At 47.6% G+C, this 13078-nt stretch overlaps 1 protein-coding gene across 2 annotated transcripts in view; it reads left to right on the forward strand.

The window, feature by feature from the left end:
* The first annotated feature begins 5891 nt into the window (after positions 1-5891).
* Positions 5892-13078, forward strand: part of Map6 (microtubule associated protein 6) — a 65867-nt gene continuing 58680 nt past the window's right edge. For both annotated transcript variants that reach the window (XM_021168872.2, XM_029479034.1), the window contains exon 1: positions 5892-7669. In XM_021168872.2, the coding sequence (XP_021024531.1) occupies positions 6516-7669 (1154 nt within the window). In that variant the 5' untranslated portion in view covers positions 5892-6515. The remainder of the gene's footprint in view (positions 7670-13078) is intronic.

Consider the following 13078-nt stretch of genomic DNA (forward strand, 5'->3'; position numbering starts at 1 on the left):
GAGGAGGAGGAAGAAGAAGAAGAAGAAGAAGAAGAAGAAGAAGAAGAAGAAGAAGAAGAAGAAGAAGAAGAAGAAGAAGAAGAAGAAGAGAAAAGGGCAGAGAGTAAGGGCAAGCGACTCCCAGAAGGCAAGTGCAACCAGCGGCAGGTCCAGGCTCCTTCTGTCTGCACCTCCATAATCCTTAGTTGCAGGTTCTGCTCACAAGCTTGTTGCCTCATGCAGACAAACAGGGATCTCTCTCTAGTTCATGTCCAGTTTTCACAAATGAATAAGGCAGAGGAAGGGAGGGGGAGGAGAGAGAGGAGGGAGGGAGGAAGGGAGGGAGGAAGAGAGGGAGGGAGGGGAAACACTTGAATCAGAAAGCCCATATTTACTCAGAAACCCCTAAGGGTCTGCTACTTATTCCTCATTGGAAAACCCGTGTCACATGACTGTCTTTGACTCTAAAGTCCCGCTAGAAAGGAAAGAGCACAGCTTGAGCGGAAATGACCCAGGAGCAGGGCCAGGGCCTCGAGGCAAGGGTGGGGTTCTGCTGTATGACCTCACATCACAGGCAAAACAGGACATTCTGAAATAAATCACTTAAGAGAGAGGCTGGAGAGAGGGCTCTCTTTGCAGTGGGCTCCAGCAGTTCCCAGCCCCCACGTCAGGCAGCTCACAAGCACCTGTAAAGCCAGGAGATCTGACGCCCTCTGCTGGCCTCTATATACTCCTGCATCCATGTACACAGATACACACATACATGCCTTCTTTTTCCTTTTCTTTTCTTTTTTCTTCTTCTTCTTTTTTTAAAATGTCTTTCATCTCAGCACTTAGGAGGCAGAGACTGGAGGATCTTTCTGAGTTGGTGGCCAACTTGGTTTACATAGTGAGTTCCAGGACAGCCAGGGCAGAAAAAAAAAAAAAAAAGTAACTATATAAAATGTATGAGAACATCGGCGGAGGGGCAGTCCCTTAAAGAGCCATTTGTTATAGCTGAAGAAATGGTTCACTGGATAGCAGCACTTGCTGCTCTTGCAGAGAACCCAGGCTCAGTTCCTCATACCTACATGATGGTTCACAACCATTGGTAACTCCAGTTCCAGGGGAACCAATGATACGTGTACATACAAGCAGGCAAAACACTCACACTCATAAAATGAAATACATAACTCTTAACTGTTTTTAGTTCACCTGTCTCCACCCCCAGTGTTGGGGTAACAGACACATGCAGCTATGCCTAACTTTTACGTAAGTTCTAGGGGCCTAAATTCCAATCTTCATCCCAATCCAGCAAGCACTTTTACCCCTGTAGCCATCTCCTTGGCCTTGAGAAAGCTTCTTAAGGGTTGATATCATTCAGAGGAAAATGTTGAATACATATTTACTATGGAGTCATGTATATTTAAGAAATGCACACAAGCATGCATTTATGCCTCCTTCCACATTCTGGCAACACTGGAGGAAGGTAGGCAGGGAGTATGTTTAGGATGGAATTTAAAATTTATCCCAGCCATTTTATTTAAGGGCATCTCAGATCTATCACCAAGGATTCCCACTTAGAAAATCTGGACAACATAAGCCTCAAAATGAAAAGTGAAAAAAATGGGTTAATACCACAGTAAAAATATTCATGAATCCGACAGTGTATAACAAAGAGGCCAGCTACTAAGTGTAGAAAGAATAATGGATTCTGAGAAATCATTGTGTGACAAACATCATCATAGCGAGTGTGCTGGGCAAGGGACGCCAGCAGTTGGTAAATGATCAGGCGACCATTCCTTGGGTAACCAACAAACGAGTTGCAGAGTGTCAGGTGACCTTGCTTAGTGTAGTAGTTGGACTGGATAATGAATGGCAGAGCACCTTGAAATCAGAGGACTTTATAGTTGTTTTAAAAGTGTCTTCACAATGCCCTCATGTTGTGTAAAGGAGATTTTTAATTTTAGTTCAACAAAAAGAAGACATGTTTACTGTGTATCTTAGCCTGTTTTAGTTCTGGGACAGAACACCATAGATACCGAGCTGAAACAACATGTGCTCTTTACCCACAGTTCCAGGGCGTGGGAAGTACAACATCAAAGCTCTGATGCAAGTAGTGTCCGTGAGGACCCATTTCCTGCTATGCAGATGCTGCAAACATATGACTCCGGCCTCTTCCTCTTCTTTAAGGGCATGTGTCTGAAGCGGGGTGGGGTGGCATCCTCATGACTTCATCTGTGTTTTCCCTAAAGATAGCCCCTTTGGTTAGGGTTTTAACATAAATGTTTGGTGGATACATACATTAGTCTATGATAGCCTCTAGCAACAACCAGTGGGAGGGAGGGAGGGAGGGAGACAGAGAGGGAAGGAGAGAGAGAGAGAGATAGAGAGAGAGAGAGAGAGAGAGAAGACACATGTATGTGAGTTTGTGATTTCTAGCTTCTTATATTTGATCTAATTTTCATTTATTTTATGATTCTGGAACTCTGTTGTTTTATTACTTTGAAATTCTAGGACTCCAAATAAATATTTTTGATCTTAAAATATTATCATTATTTTATTCTGATCCCAGAATTCAAAGATGCCATTATCTTGCTTTCTTTCGTCCCTACTTCCGATCTCACGGCAGCCACAGCAGAAGTCCTATGAGTCCTCCAAGGACTACGTAGCTTCAACACTGAAGCCTGTAACTTTGTCCCATGGTCCCCTAATGCATAAGGAAAAAGCCCAGCATTTCACGATAAAGCAGGAAGCAGAGTGAGTGCCTTTGATATAATAGGGAAGGTCTAACCTACAGGCTATTTTTTTTTTTTTGTTTTTTTTTTGTTTTTCGAGACAGGGTTTCTCTGTGTAGCCTTGGCTGTCCTGGAACTCACTCTGTAGACCAGGCTGGCCTTGAACTCAGAAAAGCCGCCTGTCTCTGCCTCCCAAGTGCTGGGATTAAAGGCGTGCGCCACCATGCCTGGCTTACAGGCTATTTTAAGAATTGAATATCAATATGATCATGCTTTTAAGATGACTCATGATCTTCCACATTAATCTGTTGTGTGTGGAATTATATCTGTACATTGCTGGCTATTAAACCATGGCTTGCTCCTAACATAAATACTACTAAATATCAGATTTTTGTATCTATCTATCTATCTATCTATCTATCTATCTATCTATCTATCATGTATGTATGTATGTATGTATGTATGTATCTATCTATCTATCTATCTATCTATCTATCTAAGTGTGTATGAGTGTAGCTGGGCATGACATCACATGCTTGTATGTAGAGGTAGGAGGACAATCTCTTGAACAGATCCCTCACCAACAAGTTGGATCTGGCCAAATTGGAATAAGAAAAAAAAAAGCTCAATGTATTATGTTGCTAAAGACTTGCAAATTAAACAACAAATGTAACCCAAACACAGACAGCACCAAACACGGGCAAGGGGTAGAGAAACAGGAGCTCTCATTAGTTACTACTGAGAACTCAAAACTGGTACAACTATGGTGGAAAGAATTCAAAACTGGTACAACTATGGTGGAAGACAGTTTGCTTTGTTACAAAACTAACTATTCTTTTGGCCACATAATCACAATTCTGCTCCTTGATAATTACCCAAAAGAGCCCAAAGCTTATGTCAGCACAGAATCCTGTACACTGTTTTAGCAGCTTTGTTTATAATTCCCCCCAAGTTGAAGCAACCAGCATGCCATTCAGCAGGTGACTGGATAAATAATCTATGGAACATAGTAATATTACAGAAAAGAGAAATGAGATACCAAGCCATGGAAAGATATGACGGATCCTTGAGGCTTATTACTAAGTCAGAGCTAATCTGAAACACTGCTTACTATCTGACTGGATCAAAAAGGATGGAATCTACCTCAGGTGACAAGATGACCTTGTCACCTCCTTAAGGGTTAATCCAGCGTGACAGGTGAGGGGACTGAGGAGGGATCCACCCCAGGAAGACATATTCACCTTACAAAAACATACTCTTCCCTTACAGAATTATGGCCTCCTAATGCAGTTCCCTTGCTATGCAAGTGTGAGCACATGAGTTCAAGTCCTGCACAGTGAAACATAAATCAGGGTGTGGTCCGGTGAGCACCTGGGACCTCAGCACTGTGAGGGGAAGAGCCAGGAAAACTGCAGGGGCTTGCTAGCCAGTGAGCCTAGCTTCAGATTCAGTGAGAAACCTTGTTTCATGGGAAAAAGGGCAGAGAATGGTAGAGCCGAATACCCAGCATCGTCCCTTAGACGTACACATGTGCATATATGCCACAAATAAATTAATTAAAAGTAAATAATTGGGACTTTTAAGAAAATGAACTCTTTCTTTTCCCTGTGAAGTAGCAGATTTCCAAGTAAAAGGCTTCTCAGTGGCTTATCTGGGAGGCTCTGCCTGTGAGACTTTTGGATAAGCTTTTGAATATTAACAGGTTCTGCTGAAGAAGCCATTTTGATATGCCAGGAGCTTCAGCTAATATTTCTTATGAATTGTGTCATTTCAGTCTTCAGAATAACTTTGCAAGTTCAGAATAGATACCCTTGCTCAGAGACAAAGTTAAGGGTCAGAGGTTGCCACAATTCGTCTGTGCCTTACAACCAAAAGTACAGAAGCCAGGATCCAAATCCCTGAGTATGGACTCCAGGCTTCTGCTCTGGGTGCTTAACTTTCCTCATGAAACCACCCTGACCGAGGCATTTATTAGCTCTACTACCCCTGCCCGCCACCCCCGACCCAGGGGACTGCAGCCCAGAGACTACCCAAGTCACCAAGAGAGTATCAGAGCCAAAGCAGGTTCATTAGATTCCAAAATCTGTTCAACCCCAAAATAGAAAAGAAGGCAGAAACACAACAGAGAATCCCCTCAAGGAGGTCTCTCTTTTCCTAGGCAACTGTCTCTCATCCAGCCGCTTACCTCCTCCCTTAGGTCTCTTTCCAGAATCTTCCTTTTTCTCCCTTTCCCTCAGTGCAGCATCTGGGCTGGAGAAGAACCAATTTTATCCTGGGAGAGTAGACTCACTGCTTCCCAGTTGCTTAAAGAAGGAACAGCCAGAGTATGGCTAGGCCGGCCTCTCCCAGGTCGGCCTCTCCCAATCTCATACAACCCAGTAAGCCCTGTACACATAGGCTTAGGTCAAGAACCAGCAACACAGAGTGTAAGTACAGCCTGATAACTGACCAATTAACTGCAGCTCCCCCTTTAAAAGTATCTATTCAGGGGCTGAGTGGTTAAAAACTTGTATTGGTGTTCCAGAGGACCCAAGTCCGGGTCCCAGCATTCACATGGGGGTGGGGTGGGAGCTCATAGTTGCCTGCACAGCACCAGGGATATCTACCTCTGACCCTCTGGCCTCAGCAGGCACCAGAGCCCATGTGCATATACCCATACACAGACAAAAGCACATAATTAAAAGGTGGCACATGCCTTTAATCCCAGCACTTGGGAGGCAGAGGCAGGCGGCTTTTCTGAGTTCGAGGCCAGCCTGGTCTACAGAGTGAGTTCCAGGACAGCCAAAACTACAGAGAGAAATCCTGTCTTGAAAAACCCAAAACAAACAAACAAACAAACAAACAAACAAAAAAGTAAAAAAGATTTTTAAAAGAAGCCAAAGCATCTAGTCTGGAACAGACATTTCATGGAGGCGGGGCGGTCTTACACCTAAAAAATTAGTATTCATTGGTTGGGGCGATTTTACGAAAGAGAGGAGACTCGCTTCTAGGACGTGAAGCTGGCAACTCAAGGACAGCAAGTCCTCAGGAGCTTGGGACTTGAACCTATCAAGGACCCAGTTCTGCTGTTGCCTGGGAACAGAGAAGGGAGGAGCTGCCAGAGAGAAGGGAGGAGGGGACAGGGAGAGGGCAACCTCTCAGCTGCGCGCCCTGACGACAGCAGGTGATTTTTTTTTTTTTTCTGCAGCGCGCATACTCTCAGCATCTTTTCTTGATCACCCCACCTCCCTTGCTGAGCCGCAAAAAAGGGTGGGGCCGCCTCTCTGCAGCAGAAGACGACGGCGGCAGCGGCTGCGGCATCACCGGGGGTATAGATACGGCGGAGGCCGTTTTGCTCTCTGCTCTGTCTGGGTTGGAGGTGACCGCTGCCAAGCCTCGCTAGGCGGCCGGCTGAACCAGACGGAAAGGAGATAAAAGCCTGCTTGCGGATCCTTCCCAGCCCTCTCGCTGCGCCATGGCTTAAGCCCACAGCCTCTTTGCCAAGCATCTCCTTGCTCTGCTGGGGTCTGCTAGACACCGCAGTCGCAGAGAGGGCGCGCCCAGACGCCCTAGGCCTGGACTCTGGGACGCTGAGCCTCGCTCCTATTCTTCACTGCTCACAGCAGCTCCTCTGCAGCAGGCGTTTGCAGCCGGCAATCGAGGGACTTTACGGACTTTATCTCAGCGGTACCTTGTCCCCGGGTGCTCTCTGAGGGTGGAGGACGAGGCAAAGGGCTTCTAAGGGAAGGAAGCGGTGGGAACCACATTGGCGGGTCTGGGTTGGGGTTAAAGGGAGATTGGAGATTTGATTTAGGACCACAAAAAGGCTTTGTGGCTAACATGGCGTGGCCGTGCATCACAAGGGCCTGCTGCATCGCCCGCTTCTGGAACCAGCTGGACAAGGCGGACATTGCGGTGCCGCTGGTTTTCACCAAGTACTCGGAGGCCACCGAACACCCAGGCGCCCCTCCGCAGCCGCCAGCTCCGCTGCAGCCCGCGTTAGCGCCCCCCTCGCGTGCTGTCGCCATAGAGACGCAGCCAGCCCAGGGAGAGTCGGATGCAGTTGCCCGGGCAACAGGGCCGGCGCCCGGGCCCAGCGGCGACCGCGAGACTGCAGCCGCCCCTGGCCGGAGCGGGTTGGGCTTGGGCGCGGCCTCCGGCTCCACTTCCGGCTCAGGCACCGCGGACTCGGTGATGCGACAGGACTACCGCGCCTGGAAAGTGCAGCGGCCCGAGCCAAGCTGCCGGCCGCGCAGCGAGTACCAGCCGTCCGACGCGCCCTTCGAGCGCGAGACCCAGTACCAGAAGGACTTCCGCGCCTGGCCGCTGCCCCGGCGCGGGGACCATCCCTGGATCCCCAAGCCGGTGCAAATCCCTGCGACTTCGCAGCCTTCCCCGCCTGTTCTCGGGGTGCCCAAGCGTCGGCCTCAGAGCCAAGAGCGCGGGCCCATGCAACTTTCTGCTGATGCCCGGGACCCGGAGGGTGCTGGAGGAGCCGGGGTGCCGGCGGCAGGAAAGGCGTCTGGTGTAGACCAGCGCGACACACGTAGGAAGGCAGGGCCAGCATGGATGGTGACTCGCAACGAAGGGCACGAAGAGAAGCCTCTGCCCCCAGCCCAATCCCAGACCCAGGAGGGTGGTCCTGCAGCTGGAAAGGCGTCCGGTGCAGATCAGCGTGACACACGCAGGAAGGCTGGACCCGCNTGGATGGTGACTCGCACGGAAGGGCACGAGGAGACGCCGCTGCCACCCGCCCAGTCCCAGACCCAGGAGGGCGGCCCTGCAGCTGGAAAGGCATCTGGTGCAGACGAGCGCGACACGAGGAGGAAGGCGGGGCCGGCCTGGATGGTGCGTCGCTCGGAGGGGCACGAACAGACACCCGCTGCCCATGCCCAAGGCACAGGGCCTGAAGGAGGCAAGGGGCGCGCGGTGGCAGATGCCCTCAACAGGCAAATCCGGGAGGAGGTGGCGAGTACAGTAAGCAGCTCTTACAGGTGAGACGGGAACAGCAGGTGATGCTGGTCACCCTCATCCCCTCGCGAGGACCACCCATTTTACCCCCACACCGAAAGCTTCACATTCAGCTTCTTCTCCAGGGCCAGACCACGCCCTCTTCAGCCACATTCCAGAACCCTTTCAACCCAGACTTTACTGCCCCGCCCTGTCGGAACACTGGTTTTCCCAGCTTGTTTTTTGTGCCACCCCTAAGCCACATTTTCCTCTTGGCTGCCTAGCTCAGCTCCCTATCTGCCCCACAGAGACCTTGTCAGTTTCATCCTGTCTCATCAGTTTACCTGCTGTCCCAGCCTGGCTCCCGCCCCCTAGTCGCCTCCACCCATTCACTTCTCACTTATTTCCCCGTGAGACCCTTTCTCCTCCCCAGCCCCTTATATTGTCCTGGTCTCTTCCTATTCGATTCCTCTCCCAGTTCCTGGCCGACACTCAAGCGCCACACCCTTTTCTAGATTTCTCTACATGCTCCTTAACAACTGGCTCTAGTACTTTGAAGTCATTCCCCTCCTGCCTCTTCAGTAGCTTTGACACACTGGGCGAGCTTTTTAACCTTCCTGGGCCTTCGCGTTCTTATCTGTAAGCTGGGATCAATAATAGTCAACTTAGAACTATCCACACAGGACTGATTTAAGCTGAGATGTTCTGTACAGTTTTGAGGATAGACTAAATGCCAAACATGGCTCTAGCTGATGGAAAGATCAAAAGTGATGACTCAGGACGACTGGCCATGCCTGAGATGTAGTGTGATGTTTTGTTTCCATTATACTCTCCTACGTGATGCCCCCTTATTCTTGATTCTGCTTCCTGGATGTCCCTAGCCCTCTCCCCTGTTAAGGCAGCTTCTTTCTTCCTTTGTGTTCAGATGTTTCTTTTTTTTTCTTTTAATTAATTAATTAGTTAGTTAATTAATTAATTTACTTATTCCCTTTACATCACTGCTCCCCTACAATCCTTCTCCCCGTGCCCCACTTCTTCTCTAAGTGGGTGGGGTCTCCCCCTGAGTATCTCCCCACCCTGGTACATCAAGTTTCTGCAGGGCTAGTCTAATCCTCTCCCACTCAGGCCAAACAAGTCAGCCCAGCTAGAAGAACATATCCCACGAACAGCCAACAGCTTTTTGGGGTAGCCCCCAATCCAGTTGTTTGGGACCCACATGAAGACCAAGATGCACATCTGCTGTATATGTGCAGAGAGGTCTAGGTCCAGCCATGTATGTTCTTTGGTTTGTGGTTCAGTCTCTAAGAACCCCTAAGTGTCCAGGTTAGTTGACTCTGTTGATCTTCCTGTGGAGTTCTTATCTCCTTAGGGGCCTACAATCCTTCTCCCTATTCTTCCACAAGACTCCCCAAGCTCCATCCACTGTTTGGCCATGGATGTCTGTATCTGTCTGAGTCAGCTGCTGGGTGGAGCTTCTCAAAGGTCAGACATTAATGTGTCCCTTATCCTCTGGCACATTCACGTTCCTTGAAAACGAACGCTTACAAACTTAGAAACATCCCCCATCTTCCTCCACACACACCCTGTTTATACAATTCTCCCTGTGCTGCACGCAGCCTTGGCTCTTCTGGCCTGCTTTCTCACCTCACATCCATCCAGTGCACATCTCTGAATGTTTAGCTTTTTGGGCCTTCCTTTATGTTTCTACCAACATCAGCTAGCTGATAGATTCTAGTTGACTTGAACATGTAGCAGCAGCACCGGGCTTGGGTACTGAGGGAGCAGATGTGCGTGATAATGATGGAGCTAGCCTTGTGCAGCTGTGACTTCTGAGGTCTTCATTCAGCTCCACAGTCAGTTAGGTGCTCTTTTCCTAAGTGTGGAAGGAAGGGCTACAGAGTTAGTGTCTTCTGCTAACCCTGTGTGTGGACGCTCCAGTAGACTCTGCAGGCACTCCTCTCATGCAGCCAGAAGATTGGCATAAATAGAGACTCTATTGTTAAGGCAAAAATCAGAGCACTGCCTCAGAATTCCATGTCTTCCTGCATTCTGGTTCCCACTAGGTACTTCTCTCTGGGTTAACTGATATCACAACCACACTGACCTTCCAGCATTAGTATATTACTTCCTTTCGAAGGTCTGGGTCAAACAAGGACGAAGCTCCTTTTCCTTGGACAGCCACAGGGAAGTGGGGTTCTCATAATAATGTTTATACTAGCAACGGAGGATCAAAAGAGAGACAGAAGCAAACACCCACAAGCCAAGATGCGTGTGAGTTTCTGATTCTGCCATGGTACTTGTGTTCACAAATCCTAGTTCATTTATCTGAAAGGTTGGTCTGTGGGTACCCTGGCATTGGATTCCTGCTTCCCCTTTCATCTTCCACTCTGCCACGCCCTGGTGGGTGGAACCTTACGGGTGGAATCTGACGAGTGGATCCACCCAGCAGGATCTGCCCCTTCTCACCTTCATAGAGATCAAGCCAGTTGGATTCAGAGAGCCAAGGCTCCCACACCGCCTTGGGTGATCCTGTTCAGTTTATGTTTCTGAGCTGGCTGGAGTTGTTCTATTTGTGGAAGCTGGGTCAGACAGCTCGAGAATGAGCCCGCCCCTCAGATGCAACGACTCACTTCAAATGTTGGTCTGTGCCTTTGTTCCAAATAGCACTCTACCCTGCAACAAAGCCTTACCTGTGGTAGGCATGCATGCCCTTGTCCACTTTCCAATTACACAAATACTGTCTGCTTAGACTCGTGTAGGGGACATGAGTCTCTTGAAGCCAGGGAGCGGGATCGCTTTTATCTGCTGTCAGGAGTCCATCAACTTATTATGAACAATCTTTGAACACCTCGATTCTTTTTAAATCACATTTTCTGTAAAGTACATATATTTGACTTTGTGACCATCCATGCCCTTTTGTTGTATTTTGAAATATTAAGAACATGTGTCTTTCTAAAAAAACAGACATTTCTTTAATGAACAATTTGAATTTATGACAAATTTGTTGCAAAACTTACTTTGTTGCTGTTGTTCCATAAGAAACATTAATCAATTCCAGAGAAATGGACTTTGGGTGGAAGTATCTGTGAAGAAGTAATATGTTCTATAAATTAACATAAACATAGTATAGATAAAAAAATGTCTGGGATGTATAGACCTATTTGGAACATTGTTTTTTTTCCCCTCCCCTATTGTCTGACTTTCTTTTCCTTGCTATGATTCTGGAGAGCTCTTTAGTTTAAATATGCCCCATGTCCATTGTAGAGGGGCCTGGTGTCACCATAGAAGCCAAATTAGGCTCCACATCAATGGCAATTTGATTTATACGACCTTCTCTTCTCGCCATGGCGGCTGGTCCCTCTCCTGGGCCTTACAAGTCACATCCATCACATGGCAGCAGTGTGAGAGAAAAAGACATGTCCTCCATCATCGCCATGCACTGGTCTGTGATATAATGCACATTCTATTCTGTATGCAGAATTGTATATGTGCAAATGCGCAATCAGTGAATAACATCAGCTACCCTGGGCTGCTCTGGCTTTGAAAAATTGTTCTTATCAGCAAGTATAAATGGTATCTGGGGGTATCTTTGCCATTATCCATAATCATGAGGTTGATAAAGTTTTAATATATTCATTTGACATAGATAATACTATAAAATCAAGAACCATGTCTTAAAGGTAGATTTTGTTGGGGAGTCACTTGTGACATTCGACCTCGAATCCTCAATTAGGAGATAGATGAATCGTAAAGAAGGCATTAAAATTCCCCTCCCAGTTAACCCCATTGCCCTGGCTGTCTGCTAACAGAGATGAATGTGGCACCAGGTGCTCCTGCAGCGATGCTAATGACAGCCTCTCTTCCTAGATGTAATCAGGGGAGGCTCTGGGAGGTGAAACTAGTGAACCAGAGGCAAATACTTGAAAGATGAACACAATAGCAGGAAGTCAGAAGGGAAAGAGCTTTGGTGTCTCCCTTGTGTGAAGGTTAGAGAAGGCAGGTCTGACTTGGCTTACACCCTATGCACCAACTGTATACTTCCCTAGTTTTCCTCTGCCCAAGTCCTAGCAACATCTCAAGACAACCTCAGATGCTGACCTCTCAGCATCTTCTTCTGCCCGGCCTTTCCGAATGGTTCCCTCCTTTCTAGTCACAATGTGTGAGACAAACTCTTTATGTGTTGGATGTGCTTGCCCACATCTCCCCAGCTCCTGAGGGCTCAGATGAAGGGCTTTGCTTTGTTTGTATATTTCACAGCTTAATTCTTTCTAGGAATTGTTGGTCATATGGGACTTTTAGGGCTTAGTGAAAAATTTATTCACTTCCATATTGATAAATTTCCTTCAATTTCATGTGGTTGAACTTACAGCATAAAATGACCCCCAAGCCCTGCTGATGCCAACCAAGGTGCTGGGGGTGGGGGGAACCAGTGAGTGAGCTTAAATCCTACGTAAGGTCATGTCTTCTTTAGAATAAAGCCTGAATTCTGCCACGTTATTCCAGAAGGAAATGCTCACCTGGGGAAAGGCAGATAGACCCACAGGCCTCTCTGCACACAAGTCTTCACTTAGGGCAAGTGGCTCAACCTCTCTGCATAGTACAATCTCTAAGAATGCTAACGCAGGGCTTGGAGAGATGGCTCAGTTAGTAGTGTGATAACTGTGCAAGCAAGAGAGCCTGAGCCCAGACGCCCAGAACTCACATAAAACTGTCAGGTGGGGCAGCATGCATCTGTTACTCCAGCCCTGGAGCAAACAGTGACATCCGTGGAGCTCAGTGGCCAGTTAGCCTAGTCAAGTGAGTGAGTTCTAGGTTCAGGGAGAGATCTTCTGCCAAAACATAAGGTGGAGCATGACCAAGGAAGATACCTGCTATCAATCTCTGACCTCCACATGTGTGTGCACATGTGTTCAGATGTGCACATGCACACAAATGGTTATACACACTTTTTTTTTTTTTTTTTTAGAAAATGCTGATGTATAGATGCCCCACCCAGAAGTTCTGATGCAGTGCATCTAGGGTATATAGCCTGGATATCTGAACATTCTAAATTCTTGGTGCTTCTGTAGTCAGGGTTCTCAAACCTCAGGACGGGAAGAGCCTCCTGAAGAACTTTCCAAGCTTCAGATCCCCAGGCTATGTCCTCAGATCCTGTTTGGCAAGTTTAAAGTGGAACCCCCAAATCCATTCTTGCTACTAAGTAAGACTTAAGGCTTTCTTTGTTAAAACTGCACTGTCCATTTTTAAAGTATCCGTATGCAGACATGTTAAACACACTTTTTGTTCAAGTCGGCTACATCCTTCACTTACATAATTTCCCTCCACAAGATCTTGTGTGGATATATAATCATGCATACAGGGTTTTTTTTTGGTTGTTGTTTTTGTTTTGTTTTGTTTTGCTTTTTGAGACAGGGTTTCTCTGTCTAGCCCTGGCTGTCCTGGAACTCACTTTG

Source organism: Mus caroli, chromosome 7 (genome assembly GCF_900094665.2).
Source record: "Mus caroli chromosome 7, CAROLI_EIJ_v1.1, whole genome shotgun sequence".
Classification (NCBI taxonomy): domain Eukaryota; kingdom Metazoa; phylum Chordata; class Mammalia; order Rodentia; family Muridae; genus Mus; species Mus caroli.